Raw genomic sequence first — 19,011 nt, forward strand, 5'->3', positions numbered from 1 at the left:
TGCTCATTGTCATTTTGCTGTCTACCAGGACCCCCAGATCTTTCTCTTCAGAACTTGACTCCAGCAGGTCCACACCTAACCTGTATTGGTGCCTGACATTCTTCTTGCCCAGGTGCAGGACCCTACACTTTTCCCTGTTGAACCTCATGAGGTTCTTCCTTGCCCAGCTCTCCAGCCTGTCCAGGTCTCTCTGGATGGCAGCACGGCCCTCCGGGGTGTCAGACACCCCTCCCAGTTTGGTATCATCAGCAAACTTGCTGAGGATACACTCGGTCCCCTCGTCCAGGTCGCTGATGAATATGTTGAACAGGACTGGACCAAGTATTGACCCCTGGGGGAATATATCGCTGTTCTTCTCTTCCCAGAAAGAAAAGGGTCTCTAAGAAACCAAGTGTTCATAGAATCATAGAATCATAGAATGGTTAGAGTTGGAAGGGACCTTAAAGATCATCGAGTTCCAACCCCCCTGCCATGGTTGTTCATTTAAATCCCACAAACACCTCGGTTACAAGTCTTTAAAAATCATTTATAGAAGTGTTGGGGGTAAAAACAAACACAGAAATCCAGCAAAGGTGGTTTAATGCGGCCCCTTAAAGATTTGGGTTTCTGATCGTTAGAGCAGTTTTGAATGGAGGTTCTTGAAAGCAGAGTTGCTTTATTTTGCACCATTTTTTCAGGCCCCAGAACAAGCCCACGACAGCCCTGCCCACGGGAGAGGGCTTCTCCCCCTGCTGAGCATCCCTCTCTGCTTTTTGATCTGTACTAAAGCCACCCGAACCCAATCATTTTTAGCTTAAAAAACCCCCTCCAAATTATCGATTTTCGACAAAGGTTAAACATACGAGCGCGTTCAGATATTAAAATCAGATTAAGTTAGGATTGCAAGTAAACCTAACTGATCTTTTGTGAGAAATATTTTATTCCACCGCAATATTTTTCTAGGAACAAAATCATTACGAGGGCTGAACCGCCTCATTTGGCAAATTATTTTAGCCAAGAAGAAAGCAACACGGAATGGTTTTGGCTAAATGCTCTGGAAACATATTATATTTATTTTTTTCCTCATTTATAAACATTTTTGTTTAAACTCTGGACTTTTTTTAATGGGAAAAAAAAAAAAGCATTACGATGAAATAATTCTCTTAATGAAAAATAAGAGGTGGAATTCACTGAGTACAGTAAAAAAAGGCATTAGAATGCCAAAAATTTCTCAAAACCCAACGTAAACCCTCCCCTGCAGATCAGTTTGAAATCACAGCCCAGTGCTATTAAAGGAGGGACGCACCAGCAAATAATCCACGAAGCTCAACTTTCACTGCCTTGTTGATGTGGGGGGTGGAAAGAGCTTTGCCAACACCAGCCCAAGGGAAAAAAATAATAATCCTATCCAATATGACTCACCTAAAATATTACCATAGAATCATAGAATGGTTAGAGTTGGAAGGGACCTTTAAAGGCCATCTAGTTCCAACCCCCTGCCATGGGCAGGGACACCTCCCACCAGACCAGGTTGCTCAAAGCCCCGTCCAACCTGGCCTTGAAACCCTCCAGGGATGGGGCAGCCACAGCTTCTCTGGGCAACCTGGGCCAGGCTCTCACCACCCTCACAGCAAAGGGTGAAGTTCTTCCCCACATCTCATCTCAATCTCCCCTCTTTCAGTGTCAAACCCTTCCCCCTCCTCCTATGGCTCCCCTCCCTCATCAAGAGTCCCTCCCCAGCTTTCCTGGAGCCCTCCCCTTGAGGGACTGGAAGGGGCTCCAAGGTCTCCCCGGAGCCTTCTCTTCTCCAGGCTGAACTCCCCCAACTCTCTCAGCCTGTCCTCACAGCAGAGGGGCTCCAGCCCTCCCAGCATCTCCATGGCCTCCTCTGGCCCCGCTCCAACAGGTCCATGTCCTTCCTGTGCTGAGGACTCCAAAGCTGGACATGGTACTCCAGGTGGCATCTCCCCAGAGCGGAGCAGAGGGGCAGAATCCCCTCCCTGGCTCTGGTGGCCGCATTTTGATCCCTGAGGCATCAATTTTAGCTCAGCCTTGAAAGGGGAGCCCACCAGTAATTCCAGCTATACAGGCTTCACCCGCAGCACCGTAAATCAAGACCATACGATGCCAGAGATTTATAAAAAGCAGGTAAGGATGATGTTCTCTCTGCTGTAGCCTGTGTTTCCTTTGTCTTCTCTGCAGCCAAAAAATTAATCACTTGGTACCTGGCTCCAGGCGAAGCTCAGCCACTGCTTGCAAGAGAGCGATGGCAGCAAACTGGAACCACCAGTCCCCGGGAATCCACCCGGCCAGGATCAAAAAATCCCAAACCCAACACTTTTTCTGCTCCAGCTGGGGAACGAGCTAATAAATGACATTTTTCAACACAACACTTGAGCGGTTGTTTGGTTTGGTTTTTTTTTTTTCCAAGTGGGAGGATGGGCGGGAAGTTTCTACAGCTATTACAGCGGAGTTAGTTAATTTATATGCTAAATATTCTGCGTGGAGTTAAATCAAACGAGACTGTGAGGGTGAAGCAAACAGGAAATGAAACACTGACACAGATAACGCGCCTCAAGAGCGAATGCCAAGGGTAAGAAAACAGAGGTGAAGCTATTCGTGAAGAAGAGCCCACCTGCGTAGGCTGATTTTTTTCCAAACTGGAGCATATAAAAACATTAGAGATTCCTAAACAGAGGAAGAGGTTGGTAGGGAAGGAGATGCCCTGGTGAGGCCCCATCTGGAGCACTGGGTCCAGTTCTGGGCTCCCCAGTTCAAGAAGGACAGGGAACTGCTGGAGAAGGTACAGCAGAGGGCTACAAAGATGCTGAGGGTTCTGGAGCATCTCTCTTATGAGGAAAGGCTGAGGGATTTGGGTCTTTTTAGTCGAGAAGAGAAGACTGAGGGGGGATCTGATCAACACCTATAAATACTTGAAGGGTGGGTGTCAGGAGGATGGGGCCAGGCTTTTTTCATTGGTGGCCAGTGACAGGACAAGAGGAAATGGGCACAAACTTGAACACAGGAAGTTCCACCTAAACATGAGGAGGGAAACTACAGGCCGGTCAGTCTCACCTCTGTGCCTGGCAAGATCATGGAGCAGATCCTCCTGAAATCCTTGCTAAGGCACATGGAGAATAAAGAAGTGATTGGAAACAGCCAACATGGCTTCACCAAGGGCAAATCGTGCCTGACAAATTTGGTGGCCTTTTACAATACTGCCACAGACTTGGTAGACAAGGGCAGAGCGACTGACGTCATTTACCTGGACTTATGCAAAGCATTTGACACTGTCCCGCACGACATCCTGGTCTCAAAATTGGAAACTCATGGATTCGATGGATGGACCACTCAGTGGATAAGGAACTGGCTGGATGGCCGCATCCAAAGGGTTACAATCAATGGCTCAATGTCCAGGTGGCGGCCAGTAACGAGTGGTGTTCCGCAGGGGTCGGTACTGGGACCAATACTATTCAACATCTTTGTCGGTGACATGGACAGTGGGATAGAGTGCACCCTCAGCAAGTTTGCTGATGACACCAAGCTCGGTGGCGCAGTTGACACGCTGGAGGGAAGGGATGCCATCCAGAGGGACCTGGACAGGCTGGAGAGGTGGGCTCGTGCAAATTGCATGAAGTTCAACCAAGCCAAGTGCAGGGTCCTGCACCTGGGACGTGGCAACCCCAGGCACAAATACAAGTTGGGTGGAGAATGGCTGGAGAGCAGCCCCGAGGAGAAGGACTTGGGAGTGCTTATGGATGAGAAGCTCAACATGAGCAGGCAGTGTGCACTGGCAGCCCAGAGAGCCAACCGTGTCCTGGGCTGCATCAGGAGAAGTGTGGCCAGCAGGTCTCGCGAGGTGATTCTGCCCCTCTACTCTGCGCTCGTGAGACCCCTCCTGGAGTACTGTGTCCAGCTCTGGAGTCCTCAACACAGAAAGGACATGGACCTGTTGGAACGGGTCCAGCGGAGGGCCACGAAGATGATCAGAGGGATGGAGCACCTCTCCTATGAGGACAGACTGAGAGAGCTGGGGTTGTTCAGCCTGGAGAAGAGAAGGCTCCGGGGAGACCTTATAACAGCCTATCAATATCTGAAGGGAGCCTACAGAAGAGCTGAAGAGGGACTCTTTGTCAGGAAGAGTGGTGACAGGACAAGGGGCAATGGTTTTAAATTGGAAGAGAAGAGATTTAGATTAGATATAAGGAAGAAATTCTTTACAGTGAGGGTGGTGAGGCACTGGAACAGGTTGCCCAGGGAAGTTGTGGCTGCCCCATCCCTGGAAGTGTTCAAGGCCAGGCTGGATGGGGCTTTGAGCAACCTGCTCTAGTGAGAGGTGTCCCTGCCCATGGCAGGGGGGTTGGAACTAGATGATCTTTAAGGTCCTTTCCAACTCTAGCCATTCTATGATTCTATGATTCTAACTTCTTTCCTGTGAGGGTGGCAGAGCCCTGGAAGAGGCTGCCCAGAGAGGTGGGGGAGTCTCCTTCTCTGGAGACATTCAAACCCCGCCTGGACACGTTCCTGTGCAACCTGCTCTGGGTGGACCTGCTTTGGCAGGGGGTTGGACTAGGTGATCTCCAGAGGTCCCTTCCAACCTCGTATCACTCTGTGATTCTGTGAGATGAAGAGGAGATAGCAGCAGTGAAGTATTTTGTAGGGTTTAAGTTGTTCCCAGGCTGCTGGTAATGGGACTGAATGGAAATGACCTAAATTCTGTAGGTAGAAAATGGAATGTATATAAAATTTAAGTATTCCAACCTTTATTAACACATTTCTCTGCAGTCCTGGTAATGAATATTGGTTCTTAATATCAGTGAAAGATGCTGCACACATTTCATAGCCAAAAGATTCAGTAAGATTTAAGCAGAGGCTGGACTAGAGACATCGCAAAGCCCCCAACCTGAACAACTCTATGAAATGCCACTGCATTCAAAGCATAGGTTTAAGGAGCTGAGTTGGATTTTTCGGTGTGATCCACCTTCCAAAAGAACTGAATAATAATAATAATAACAAAAAAGATAAAATCTACAAAACAAGCAATGTTAATATTCTTCTAGCCCAGACTAATCCCCGATTCCTTTACCAAGAAGATGTGAGAGACAATCTACTGCCGAAGTCCTACAGCAATTATTCTTCATCTCAGCAACATTTAAAGTCATGATGATTATTATTTGTAGGATGTTTTCAAAATGACTTATCCACTTGTTTCCGGATATAAGGATATGTAGCCTTTACAGTACATAGGGATCTATAAGAGATATTGAGAGCTTCAGTTGACTATATCCATCCAGGAATCTTTACGACTGTATTTCATCATTAGCTTCAAAACATCCCTGTTTGTTCTTGCCCCTTCATCCCACGGAATATATTCCTCTGTTAAATGTCCACTAATGAAAAAATATCCTTTATCATCATCGTAAATGCATACGCCCCGGTCTTCTAAAGAATTCCTTTCTCATTGCTCATGCCAGAACAGGCAGGTGTGTCAAAAATACACGCTGTGCAATACTTGAGCAGGACCTGAGCATACTGCACGCTCTCCAAATTTCTCATTTACAGCAAGTCCCTGAGAAATAATTGTTAGAAAGTATTCATTCAAGATTAAAATTCTCAATTATTGTAGTATTCTTTTTGCAACACTGAGGTCAGACTGATTAAATATTTGGATACAGCTGATAATAGTACTAAGGCTTGTACATCTCCATAATGTCATAATACAGCTTCAAGGCTGTGATGATGATCTCAAGAACGACATCCTCATCTCTGCTTTTCACCAAAAGAGCTCAAAATTCCTGATTTGTGGATGTCGACGGTGTTTTTCCAGGCCAGTCCTCAATCTGCCTGGCCGGAAAGTCCACCAGCTCCTACAAATCTCCTGCCGAGAAGGCAATCTGTTGACAGAGCACAGCTCTCCCAAGCATATGTTTCCCGAGCGAAACCATAGAATCATAGAATGGTTAGAGTTGGAAGGGACCTTAAAGATCATGGAGTTCCAACCCCCCTGCCATGGGCAGGGACACCTCCACTAGAGCAGGTTGCTCAAAGCCCCATCCAGCCTGGCCTTGAACACTTCCAGGGATGGGGCAGCCACAACTTCCCTGGGCAACCTGTTCCAGTGCTTCATCACCCTCACAGGAAAGAATTTCCTCCTAATATCTCATCTAAATCTCCCCTCTTCCAATTTAAAACCATTACCCCTTGTCCTGTCACTACATCTCCTGACAAAGAGTCCCTCTCCGGCTCTCCTGGAGGCTCCCTTCAGATATTGGAAGGCTGCTATGAGGTGTCCCCGGAGCCTTCTCTTCTCCAGGCTGAACAACCCCAGCTCTCTCAGCCTGTCTTCATAGGGGAGGTGCTCCAGCCCTCTGATCAGCTTCGTGGCCCTCCGCTGGACCCGTTCCAACAGGTCCATGTCCTTCCTGTGTTGAGGACTCCAAAGCTGGACACCGTAGATGGCAGCAAGTGACATCTCACAAATTCAACCCTTTTTTTTTTTTTTGGGGGGGGGGGGTTGGGTTGGAAGCCTTATTCTCTTACATTTATTTTAGCGAAACATACGGAATTAAGCTTTTCTCACATTTCTCATGAGCAGAGAACGACACCGCGCCTGCAGCTGAAAGGTTCGACTGCAAGAACACACAAATAACACCAGGCTGAGACGTAGCTACATCTACTTGAGATGCCGTAGGACCACATGCAGCGTATGATTAATAGATTAGATCCTAAGATAGAAGAGGAGCCCAGCCAGCGAACACAACCGTTATCACAGCACAGGAATAAATATTCATGGCCAAATATAAGGGGAGGGAGAAAACAGCCCTCCGTTTACAATTCAAGATGGACCTAAGCTTCTGAACTAATCAAACGGAGTAAACAGCCCCATAATGAGTCTTAATCAAATCTTTTTCTGGTACGAATACTCTCTTGAGAGTTGTAGACGTCCTAATGATGAGAGAAAACGCGTCCCCTTATAATTAAGTGGAAATAGGATTAATCGCTGTGGAGGCCCCGAGACCTTCCTTGAGCACAGACCTGAGCACGAATGGGGAAATCTCCCGTGATCGTTGAGAAAAATGACGGCAGCCCTGGGACCAACTATACTGGTGAGCGAGACTCACACTGGGCCCATCAAAGTATCGGGGGCTTTAGTTGGATAGAGACAAAATAAGATGAGAGGAAGAAGAATCCAAGCAACTCAGCCTCAGGGTCCAGGATAAAGGCTGAAAAAAATGGTTATAGAAACCAAAGAAATAGCTGCAACTTTTTTTTTCCCCCCTTATTTCTGCACCACAGCTGAGTGGAGACAGTAAATTTTTGTCTCTCACAGTTTAAAGAAAAAGGGACAAGCGGAGAAATGCAAAGCTATTTTAAGGCAAATCCGATCCATCCAACTGCCTGAACTAACAGCCGTAAAACGCCCCGACCTTCCTCACTCTTGTCACAAAAACGAAAGCTTAAAACCACAGAAGTTCTACTTCAGTCCCCCGAGTTGGTTGGTTAAGTGCAAAACAGCTACAAGAACAATTTATTTTCTCCAATTACTGAATTTCGAAGGTGTTGACCTCCTTTACAGACGATGTTTCAAGCACCGTCTGCTCTCGGTGTTTGCCTTTATCGAAGCCAACCCTGACGCAGCAGAGGTTTAAACGCTGGTTTGACAAGGATGGAGCTCCTCTGGATCTAAACTCCGGGGTGTAGCGCTAACCGCAGCCAATTTTAGTGCTCTGCCACTGAGCTCGGAATGTGCCAATCTCAGGTTTTATGTCCAGCCACTACATCATGCAGGAGACAAAAATGTAGATTTCTTCAGCATGTGTTGGTTGCATGCACACTTTTACTGTATTTCTTTGCTGGACCTTCAAATTGTGCCTATTCCACACCCATTGTGCTTGTTGGAAAATATATAAATCATAGAGTCATAGAAAGGTTTGGGTGGGAAGAGACCTTAAAAGATCATCTTTAGCTCCACAACCGATGAGGAGGTACGATATTCCAAGAAAACCGACATAGAACCATAGAATCAGAGAATCATAGAATGGTTTGGGTTGGAATGACAAACGAAAACATTTTTCCTCAAAGCTTACACAGTTTATTCTTCCACGGATCGTACGTGTGCAAAAACCTTGTCTAATTAATGGTCCTGAAATTACTTAATAGTGTCACTTAGAGAAGAAGGGTTGAAGCTAAAAGGAAAGGCCATCCCTAAGTAAAAGTAAAAAAGCTTACTGAATTCACTAACGAGCTTCTCTTAAAAAAAAAAAATTCTTCGTTATAAATAACTCACGTGGCAATATATAAAAGTCACAAACACGAAGCGGTTTGCACACCAGCCACTCAAAAATTCCGAGATAACTTCGCCTCCTTGAAATACACAGCAGGAAACTTCTATCAAAATTAGAGGAAGAAAAAAATCAGTGAAAATCACCCAGGCACTGAGTCTTCCCAGACGTCTTGGAGAAGAATATTCACGCTCTCTGCCTCTTTGGAGTCTCGTTTGGTGTTTATAAGGACGCGCATCTACGACTCTCATTAGATCGCAGAATTCCATGCTATTTTTTTTCCCCCCTTCATTGATTTTATCCACCACCTTCCTGGCCCGGCCCTTCTGTGTTTCCCTCCCTCTGCTTTTGGAAAAGTCACTGCCTTCTACAGCGCGCTACAGGGTTTATTTCTGACCTCACATCTCTTTTTTTTTTTTAATATATATAAACCTTCCACTTCTTGGCATTTCCCTTCTACCCTCAGTTATATTCCGTGGCTGTGGCCAAGGCAACTTGCAATTTTGTCTGAAGCTCTTTTAGCTAATTCTCTCCGAAAAGCCAACCTTCTGCTGGGCAAAAGTCCTCAGGTGCTCTTATATGTCTTCTTCGCTGTATCTGCCTGGACCATCACCGGTGTGTTATCCCTGCCTTGACCACCACCAGTGTGTTATCCCTGCCTGGACCATCACCAGTGCGTTATCCCTGCCTGGACCATCACCGGTGTGTTATCCCTAACTGGACCACCACCGGTGCGTTATCCCTGCCTGGACCATCACCTGTGCCTTATCCCTGCCTGGACCACCACCAGTGTGTTATCCCTGCCTGGACCACCACCGGTGTGTTATCCCTGCCTGGACCATCACCAGTGCATTATCCCTAACTGGACCACCACCGGTGCGTTATCCCTGCCTGGACCATCACCGGTGCGTTATCCCTAACTGGACCACCACCGGTGCGTTATCCCTGCCTGGACCATCACCTGTGCATTATCCCTGCCTGGACCACCACCGGTGTGTTATCCCTGCCTGGACCATCACCGGTGCGTTATCCCTAACTGGACCACCACCGGTGCGTTATCGCTAACTGGACCATCACCGGTGTGTTATCCCTGCCTGGACCATCACCTGTGCGTTATCCCTGCCTGGACCATCACCGGTGCGTTATCCCTACCTGGACCATCACCGGAGTGTTATCCCTGCCTGGACCATCACCGGAGTGTTATCCCTGCTTGGACCATCACTGGTGTGTTATCCCTGCCTGGACCATCACCGGTGTGTTATCCCTGCCTGGACCATCACTGGTGTGTTATCCCTGCCTGGACCATCACTGGAGTGTTATCCCTGCCTGGACCATCACTGGTGTGTTATCCCTGCCTTTGTGCTCTCTGTATCATTCCTACTCGTTCCTACTTCTCATTTCTGCTGCGGAGATCCCTCTTAGCCATGACTATAGCAGCTCGCACTTTCAAACTTCTAACTTTCCAGAATTTAACGAATAAAAAAATAATGCTGTCAATTTTTTCTTTCCACCACCTCCCCCAAGGAAACGTGTTATCTCTTTGCTCATTTTCCACCGATTGATTGGGTTCTTTTAATTATGCATTCTTAAGACTTGCAAACACTTGAGTTCCAGACTGATTTCATTTGTACCTTTTATGATATTTTTGTGCGAGAACCGTCTCCTCTGCAGCTCCTTATCCCAATTTTCTTTCTTTCTGCTGCCGCTTTTATCTTTCATTCTCATGCTCTCTGTCCCTGCATATTTAATCATTAACTCTATATTCACTGAAGCACTTTGGAGTAGAGTCTGCTTAAAATAGTTCACTTAAAATAAAAGGCAATTACATTTTAAAACACTTTCTGTTAAGAGAGCATATTCTGGCTTTGTTTTAAAAAAAGAGCCTAACGTTTACCACACCAGTAGGAGGAATATTTTTACTCTGTATTTTCTAACCTCTTGAACTGTAAATCACATTCCTAATGACATCAGGTACTCTGAATATCCAGCGGTATGAGAAGCACTTAACTGAAACAATTACGTTTGCTCTCCAGTTTTAATTAAGCAACTCTCTCAGCCGAAAACTAATAGATTAGTTCCTGGTGCTTGCAATAGTTTTTTTTGAATCACTGGCCATGAAAACATTTAACTTTTACCCACCCAACACCTGCAATCAAGTCTGAAGCCAGTTTATCTTTTCCCCAGTCTTTCTTAACCCAAAACAGGTCTCATAAACCTCAGTAACCTTTTCGAAAGTGCCTCAGAGTAAAAGCAGAAAGAGATACAAAGATTATTTCAAATGTTTTCCCATCGACATCACAAATTAATATTTATATCAAAAAATACTACAAGAGAAGGCACATCGGCGTGGGGCAGCTCCTTCTAGAAGCCCAAAAGCGTGAAGACAGAGAATGAATACCATTATCCGATATTAATTCCTTCAAGCAGAAGGGAACTAGTAAACATGAGATTGTTTTTACTCTATTTAAGACAAAGCCCCTAAATATAAAGATTCTTGACCTTTGCACGATAGCGGGAAACGCAGCAAGTTTAGTCACTCTTCATCAGGAGTGATTTTTAATATTATTCTTCTAATCTCAAGTCTTTCATTAAGTTGATTTAGTGATTTGAGAAGGATGAAATCAAGGAAAACAAAAAAAAGACATCTTAAAATTCCCTTCTCTTTGATGCTAAAAGCTCCCATTTCCACCAATAAAATTAAACAGCTGTAACATAAATCCTTCTGCGGCGAGAAGCTGAACGTGCCAAAATGATTTCCTTCTTACCTCAGCCTTGCGAATACTCTCTCTGGCTTCATCTATTTTCTGCTCCAGTTCTGCTCGGGTTTGCTCGGACATCACCGGCCCGTGGCATTCCAGCTCCTCGAGTGTCTGTCAGAAATAAGAAAATACGCCCCAGATGTAGCAACTCCCAGCGAGCCATTTACACGATAAATATTTACGACAAGTCAGGGAAATTATTGTTTGATTAGATGCTGGGTTGACCGACAATAGCCCATTCCAGGAAAACAGACGATGACCAAGGCCAAACCCCCATTCAAAAACACGGTATTTCACATGGAAACTCCACCTGGGGGAATGTTTCGACATCTTCATGAAAACATGATATCGTGGTATGAATCAACCCATCTATACGTTGATATTGAAATATTTAAAATGAGCACGTTGTTCTACATTTATGTCAGGAGGAAAAAGAGCATCTTAAACGTGAAGAGAGAGGTTGCTAATGGTACAGGAACGTTGTGTCCAGAGGAGATTTTGCTGAATCACAGGAAACACGTTGGAGTTTCTTGGCTTCAGGTACGTGGAAGTTGACTGTACAGATCCAGAAAAATAACAAAAACACGTGATTGCACAAATTGTCACCGTTATTTGCAAAGCCGTGCCCGGTTCAGTGACTGTTTATGCTTTTTGTGTCACACAGTCTTTGGAGAAAGAGCAGAAGGAGCATCAGGTGCTAGAATCAGAATCATAGAATCACAGAATGGTTTGGGTTGGAAGGGACCTTAAAGAACATCCAGTTCCAACACCCTGCCCTGGGCAGGGACACCTCCCACCAGACCAGGTTGCTCAAAGCCCCCTCCAACCTGGCCTTGAACCCCTCCAGGGATGGGGCAGCCACAGCTTCTCTGGGCAACCTGGGCCAGGGTCTCACCACCCTCACAGCAAAGAATTTCTTCCCCACATCTCATCTCAATCTCCCCTCTTCCAGTTTAAAACCTTTCCCCCTCATCCTATGGCTCCCCTCCCCATCTCAGAATCCAGGATGCTCTCTCCTTTCTCCGAGGAGAGTTTTTCCTGCCATATTTTGGTTACAGACTTTGTTAATACCCTCTGCCTGGTGCTACAACTTCTGGATTTTTGCTACAGAGCAACCCAGGCTCAGCAGAAGACAGGTAACATGGTAAACGTTTACTTTGGTCTTCTTGCGTGGTGCGCTCCCCCTGGGTAGTTTGAGGAACGGCTCAAATCTCTGAAGTGGAACTAGAAGGCAGGTCCCCCATTTCCCAGGCCGAAGCTCACTGAATATTGTACATTATTACAGATACTGTAGTAAAGACTCATCCTTTTTAACTGAATTTAATGTAGTCTGGGCAACTTAGGCTTGACCTCAGCATGTGAAACACACGTTTTAGGCAAGAAGTTTGCACCAGAACTTAGAACACTCTCTCCAAAGAGGGGCACGAGAGCCTTGCCAGAGATGTTTAAGGAACTCGGGTGACCCAAGGGATGCACTTCTACTGGCTGACTTTATTCTCACTCCCAGTCTCAGTTGCATTCCAAAATATAGGTACCTGAAGCCCCGATCAGGACGCCCAAAGAAAGCTCTAAATTCTTCCACGTTGAGCCTCGTATGTAGAAATAAATGTATCAATAAACGCTTAATTTTGTGTCTTCACAAGTTGTGCGCATTACTCGTGCATTTTCCGAGTCTTGAAAAGACTTTTGATATCCAAAGAAATACATTTTTTCCTAAGGGTAATATATACATGATATAGTGGAGGTGAGAGAAACCCTGAAACTTTAGTTCGAGCAAAAGGGTGATGTGTAGAACAGAGGGAGGCGTGTAAGTTATTTGCAATAAAGTAGAAGCTGTAAAGTTCATATTTGTATGGGAATAAAACGTACTGATGAACCAAAATGTTTGAGGAGCTGCTAACCTGGCAGTTTGAGTGCATCGTATCAAGAAAGGCTTAGATGAAAATGGCAGGTTGCCCGGAGAGATAACAGGACAAAAATAATTCCTTAGTGCTTCCAGCAGCTCCTCTTTCGCGCAGTGGGGAGTTACAACAAATAAAATCCATAAACAAATGTTTTCCCAACCTACCCGCTGACTGTGGATGATGTTTTTGTGCTCTCGGGCTACCCGTGTAGCCCATTTCCGAGCCTCCTTGTTGAGACTGTGCTCTTCAGTCGTTCCAGTTTCCGATTCCAGTTGTCGACTCTGGAAGAGAAAACAAGAGAAGGAGTCATTGCACAGACCCAGGGCTACCTCCGTAGACGGATCTTGTTTCATATAAAACAAGACAGATTCAACAAAAACAACTCTCTCCCGTACAAACTTTATGATGGTACTAGGCACAAATCCAGGTTGGGCAGAGAATGGCTGGAGAGCAGCCCTGAGGAGAAGGACTTGGGAGTGCTCGTGGATGAGAAGCTCAACATGAGCCGGCAATGTGCGCTGGCAGCCCAGAAAGCCAACCCCATCCTGGGCTGCATCAAAAGAAGTGTGGCCAGCAGGTCACGGGAGGTGATTCTGCTCCTCTACTCTGCTCTCGTGAGATCCCACCTGGAATACTGTGTCCAGCTTTGGAGTCCTCAACACAGGAAGGACATGGACCTGTTGGACCGAGTCCAGCAGAGGGCCACAGAGATAATCAGAAGGATGGAGCACCTCCCCTATGAAGACAGGCTGAGAGAGTTGGGGTTGTTCAGCCTGGAGAAGAGAAGGCTCCGGGGAGACCTTATAACGGCCTTCCAGTCCCTAAAGGGGGCTACAGGAGAGATGAGGAGGGACTCTTGATCAGGGAGTGTAGTGGTAGGACAAGGGGTAATGGATTTAAATTGAAAGAGGGGAGATTGAGATGAGATGTGGGGAAGAACTTCTTTGCTGTGAGGGTGGTGAGAGCCTGGCCCAGGTTGCCCAGGGAAGCTGTGGCTGCCCCATCCCTGGAGGTGTTCAAGGCCAGGTTGGACGGGGCTTTGAGCAACCTGCTCTAGCGGGAGGTGTCCCTGCCCGTGGCAGGGGGGATGAATTCGATGATCTTTAAGGTCCCTTCCAATTCTAACCATTCTATGACTCTATGCTGTGGAAAAACCAACTACGGAAGCAAATCTAAATTCATGAGAATTCCCAACTCAACTATCTCGGAAAAACCAGTGTGACACTGAACACCAGATGCAGCTCTACTGCAACAAGAGATGCGATGGATACAACTGAAACGCAGTTTCACCCCTACACGGTACCAAAGAGATGAAGAATAACTAGCCAAGGAAGCCACCTAATTTCTAAAGAAACCACAGGAAGGATTCATCATTTCAAAGACGAAAGGTTAAGTGTGATCCAACTGGCTGTTTAGGCTCACTCTTTGTAATTTGTGATCAAATCATAATGTCATCAAAAATCTTAGAAGAGCATGGCCATTTCTGTCAAAAAAGAATAATTATCTGCAAAACAGCAGCTCGAATTTCAAACCACATGGTTTGATATTGTTTCATCTTATACCTGCTTTCATTGTGTCAGTAACCAAAAAAAAAAAAAAAATATCTAACTCAAATTGCCAACTAAAGCAAGACGAAGTAGTTCTCGATTGTCTACAAATTGAATACAACCCATTTGAAACTCTGGAGAAAGACTTTCCAGCATTTAATTAATGCAATCACTCCCGATCTTTCTATAACTTCCATTAGTGCCACAGCACTACCCTGTGCATTTACACGTACATCTCAGCGTTTGGGATGCGGATCAGTCTCAATCTTCCCACTAAAGTAGGTTTCCTAATACTCCTTCTATATTTGTGGGTATTCTGTATACATTTACCGCACCTGGACTGTGTAAGGATGAGTAATTAAATGATAATTAAGTTGGAGAGAGTCCAACAAAGGGCCACAAAGACGACGAAGAGGCTGAAGCATCCCTCCTATGAAGACAGGCCAAGAGATCTGGGACTGTTCAGCCTGGAGAAGAGAAGGCTCAGAGGGATCTCATCAATGAATATAAATACGTGAAGGGAAGGGGCAAAGAGGATGGTGCCCAATGACGGGACCAGAGGCACCAGGAGGTTCCCTCTGAACGTCAGGAAACACTTTTTACCCCGTGAGGGTGACCAAGCACTGGCATGGATTGCCCAGAGAAGTTGTGGCATCTCCATCCTTACCGATATTCAAAAGCCATCTGGACCGCCTCGTTCCAACCCCCTGCCATGAGCAGGGACACCTCCCACCAGACCAGGTTGCTCAAAGCCCCATCCAACCTGGCCTTGAACACCTCCAGGGAATGGGGCACCCACAGCACGATCCTGGGCAACCAGCTCTGGACCAGATGACCTCCAGAGGTGCCTTCCAACCTCAACCAGGCTGGGATTCTATGATTATTATTTTTTCTGAGCCACTCTCGTACTCTTCCCATCAGTAAAAATAGCTGTGAGAAGACAGTCTGTTCACCCCACCTTCCCAGGATGCGCTCCTGGCACCACAGAACAGTCTTATACAGACGTTTCAGTGGTTTCTCCAACTGAAGTTAATTAATACTTTGAAGGGGATTCTCAAGAACAACTCCTCTTCCTGGATGACCTGCTGTCTCGTGCACATCTCACTACTGAGATAGTGCAGTCGAGAGCCACCTCCTTATCACAAGTCCCCTTCAGGCTGATATAATCTTGCACAACCTTTGAGATCAACTGAAAAAATCCCCTAACAAATTATCATCAAGAAGAGAGTGTAAATGACCACTCAAGGAGAGAGACCACGCTTAGTGCTGCTCAAAACGAACTGAGAAAGTGTGAAAGAAAGGACTTTTCCATGAATTTCTCACTGTCTCCTCCGTGGTTCCAAAGACAGGATTTTTCTCCATCAGGTGGGGTTTGAAACCAGAGGAGAACCCATAACTATGCAGGAGTCGTTTGGGAAGGAGAAATTCAAGGTCAGGCAGCAGGAGGAAGGTAAGAGAGGAGAAAGACAAGGAATTATTTTTCAGGCCAGGTGAGAAGCTTGATGCAGTAGAAGAGATGGGGTTATCAGGTAATTCCGGCAGCAAAGTGGTACAATTTGTGCCAGGTATTTTAGGGAAAGTGGTACCATTTGTGTCAAGGAAGGAAGACAACGTTAACACCAGCACTTGGGACAGACTGGAGTAAAATCAAGAGATACTGGGAAGCAAACCAAAGGGATAATGAAGGCAAGATTTTAATGCTTTTAGATTACGCTGCCCTCATGGGAGAGGCAATAATATTAACTTATGCTAACACGCTATCAGAGGATTTAATTGAAAATGAGGCAAAAATTGGTTCAGCTCGTTATTTTGTTCAGCTAAGCTCCTTTTCATCAAAATTGAATCTGGCCTTTATTCTTATTCATCCTCTTATTACAAGAGAGCTGGGGGGAGCGGATTCAAGGGGTTGTGAAGGGGATGATTTCCACCAGCGGAGGCAAGCGAGGGCAAGGAATACAACCCCCCTCACACACACACACGTTCCCACCACAGGGCTCTGAAATACATCTAACGCTTCAGGAGACTCCTGGGCCGCTTTCTATTTCTGTTTCAAGAAGCTGTAACTCAGTCAAGCAGCTTCTGGTGCTTCAAGTTGTCCCTGCAGAATCATAGGATGGTTTGGGTTAGAAGGGACCTTAACGATCATCCAGTTCCAACCCCCTGCCATGGGCAGGGACACCTCCCACTAGACCAGGTTTCTCAAAGCCCTGTCCAACCTGGCCTTGAACCCCTCCAGGGATGGGGCATACATTAATAGACATCAAAAGAAGGGTGGAGACGAGGTAGCATCACTGTGTTGCTCACAGTGACGAAAAACCACCCAAGAGGCTGGGTGGTTTACAATCCAGTATACGATGTACAGATATTTTAGCTCGAAGCCAGAAACAAACATCTCCATGAAGTTCAACCAGCGGAGTGGGACAGAGCCACAAAGCCCATGTTAATCATAGAATCGTAGAAGAGTTTGGGTTGGAAGGGATCCTAAACCTCATCCAGTTCCAACCCCCTGCCCTGGGCAGGGACACCCCCCAGCAGACCAGGTTGCTCAAAGCCCCGTCCAACCTGGCCTTGAACCCCTCCAGGGATGGGGCAAACACACCTGGGCCAGTGTCTCACCACCTTCAGCGTGAAAAATTTCCTCCTGAGATCTAATCTAAATCTAATGGTATTTTCAAAGTAAAAGGAATTGTTAGACAAGACGTAGAGCAGCCCAGAAGAGGAGGAGGGAAGGTCTAAGCACATTGTTACCTCCAGCATGAAGAGGCAGGAAGACAAAGCTGCCCACCAAGGAAAGAACAGGCCGGTGCAGCTCCTTCACCCACCCCCTCAGCTTAAATATTAAGTTGTTTTTTGCTTGCTTTTATTGAGGTGGCTTTATACGATCTTGTTTCTTCATTACTGTTTTGACCTCTTTATTATCTAAGTTACTCCACTGGGTCATTGCAAAACGTAAAGAGGACAAACACAGGGATTTATTTAGGCACATCCAATCCTTAAGATAACATTTGACCTCAGGTTTTTCCCAGCTTATTGGAGTAAGCATTTTCTTACAGCTTCTTCCGCAGCTTCCAGCTGAGTCTGCAGCTACAAAGATGATGAGAGGACAAGAACATCTCTCTGATGAGGAAAGGCTGAGGCACTTGGGGCTTTTTAGTCTGGAGAAGAGAAGACTGAGGGGGGATCTGATTAACACCTATAAATACTTAAAGGGTGGGTGTCAGGAGGATGGGGCCAGTCTTTTTCCAGTGGTGCCCAGTGACAGGACAAGAGGGAACAAGCACAAACTTGAACATAAGAAGTTCCATCTCAACATGAGGAGGAACTTCTTCACTTTGAGGGTGGCAGAGCCCTGGAAGAGGCTGCCCAGAGAGGTGGTGGAGTCTCCTTCTCTGGAGACATTCAAAACCCTCCTGGACACGTTCCTTTGTGACCTGCTCTGGCAGGGGATTGGACTAGATGATCTCCAGAGGTCCCTTCCAACCCCGTATCATTCTGTGATTCTGTGAGTCTTATCAGCTCCCAATCTGAGCAGAATCGTTTGACATTGTCTCTCTCCCATAAAGCATCTCACGACAAATTTTCAGTGTTCCCACTGGTCTTGCTCCTAACTCAGCATCTCGTTTTCATTAAGAAAAAACACAGACTTCTTTTCAGTCGCTTGATAACCTTCTGCTTTATCCCAAGCGCGTTTTCGGTTTTTAATCTATTTATCAAAAGCACTTGACCAGAAAAATGAATGCAGACTTTGTGGCTGCTCCTAAGGGCATACTAAAAAGGAAACGAATTGTTATTGGATCAGAGCGGTTATATGAGTTATTCATAAAGCAGTATTGTATCCAAGCAGACCTCACCCTTGCTTAAAGGTCTAAAAATAAACAACATAAAAATGGAGTAATAAAAAGAGCTGGGGAAAAAACCTAGAGCTGTGGTCTGTGTGGATACCAGAAATATGGTCAAAAGCAGGAGACAACATCCAGAGGAAAAATTTAGTTTCCTGGAGAAGAAGCTGAAAACTAGGACTCCTAAAGCTGGACAAGACCAGAGAGAGCGGTGGAAATGAACAGCCTGAATACTTGGCTGACAAGACCATGAAGGAGAAAGGCTTCAAATCCATCAGGACCTGGCATGTTTCCTGAATAAATGGAGCTGGCATGGCCAGGAGGGTCTTCAGCTGACCTCTAATGGATCAAGCTGCTGTGAAGGAACCAAGAACACCAAGAAGGCCGCGAAGGAACTTAGAAGCAGAGGAGCAGCAGCAAGTTGGCTGGCATGGAAGAGGACGTGCTTCTGGAGGACTTTAAGGATGACCTGAGTAGTTTCTATCCTCAGGTAAAGATGGACTAGAGGGGTGCATCAAGTAAGAACCAACTGCCATATAAACAGGTTGAAAGGAACTAAAATGGGAAGAAAGGATCTAAAACAGAGATTTATCTACTATAGATATCAAAATCAAAAGTGTAGGGAAGAAGGTGGGGGGACTGAAGTGGCTGGTCCTAACCTGATTTACTAAATTAAGCTCTTGCTTAAGCATTTTCAGGAC

At 45.9% G+C, this 19,011-nt stretch overlaps 1 protein-coding gene across 1 annotated transcript in view; it reads right to left on the reverse strand.

The window, feature by feature from the left end:
- Positions 1-19,011, reverse strand: part of FCHSD2 (FCH and double SH3 domains 2) — a 210,679-nt gene that overhangs the window by 22,390 nt on the left and 169,278 nt on the right. Inside the window, exons 11-12 of the mRNA XM_074145762.1 lie at positions 13,089-13,205; positions 11,027-11,131 (exon numbers count right to left, since the gene is read on the reverse strand). Coding sequence (XP_074001863.1) covers positions 11,027-11,131; positions 13,089-13,205 — 222 coding nt within the window. The remainder of the gene's footprint in view (positions 1-11,026; positions 11,132-13,088; positions 13,206-19,011) is intronic.

This window comes from Numenius arquata, chromosome 1 (assembly GCF_964106895.1).
Source record: "Numenius arquata chromosome 1, bNumArq3.hap1.1, whole genome shotgun sequence".
In the NCBI taxonomy this organism is placed as follows: domain Eukaryota; kingdom Metazoa; phylum Chordata; class Aves; order Charadriiformes; family Scolopacidae; genus Numenius; species Numenius arquata.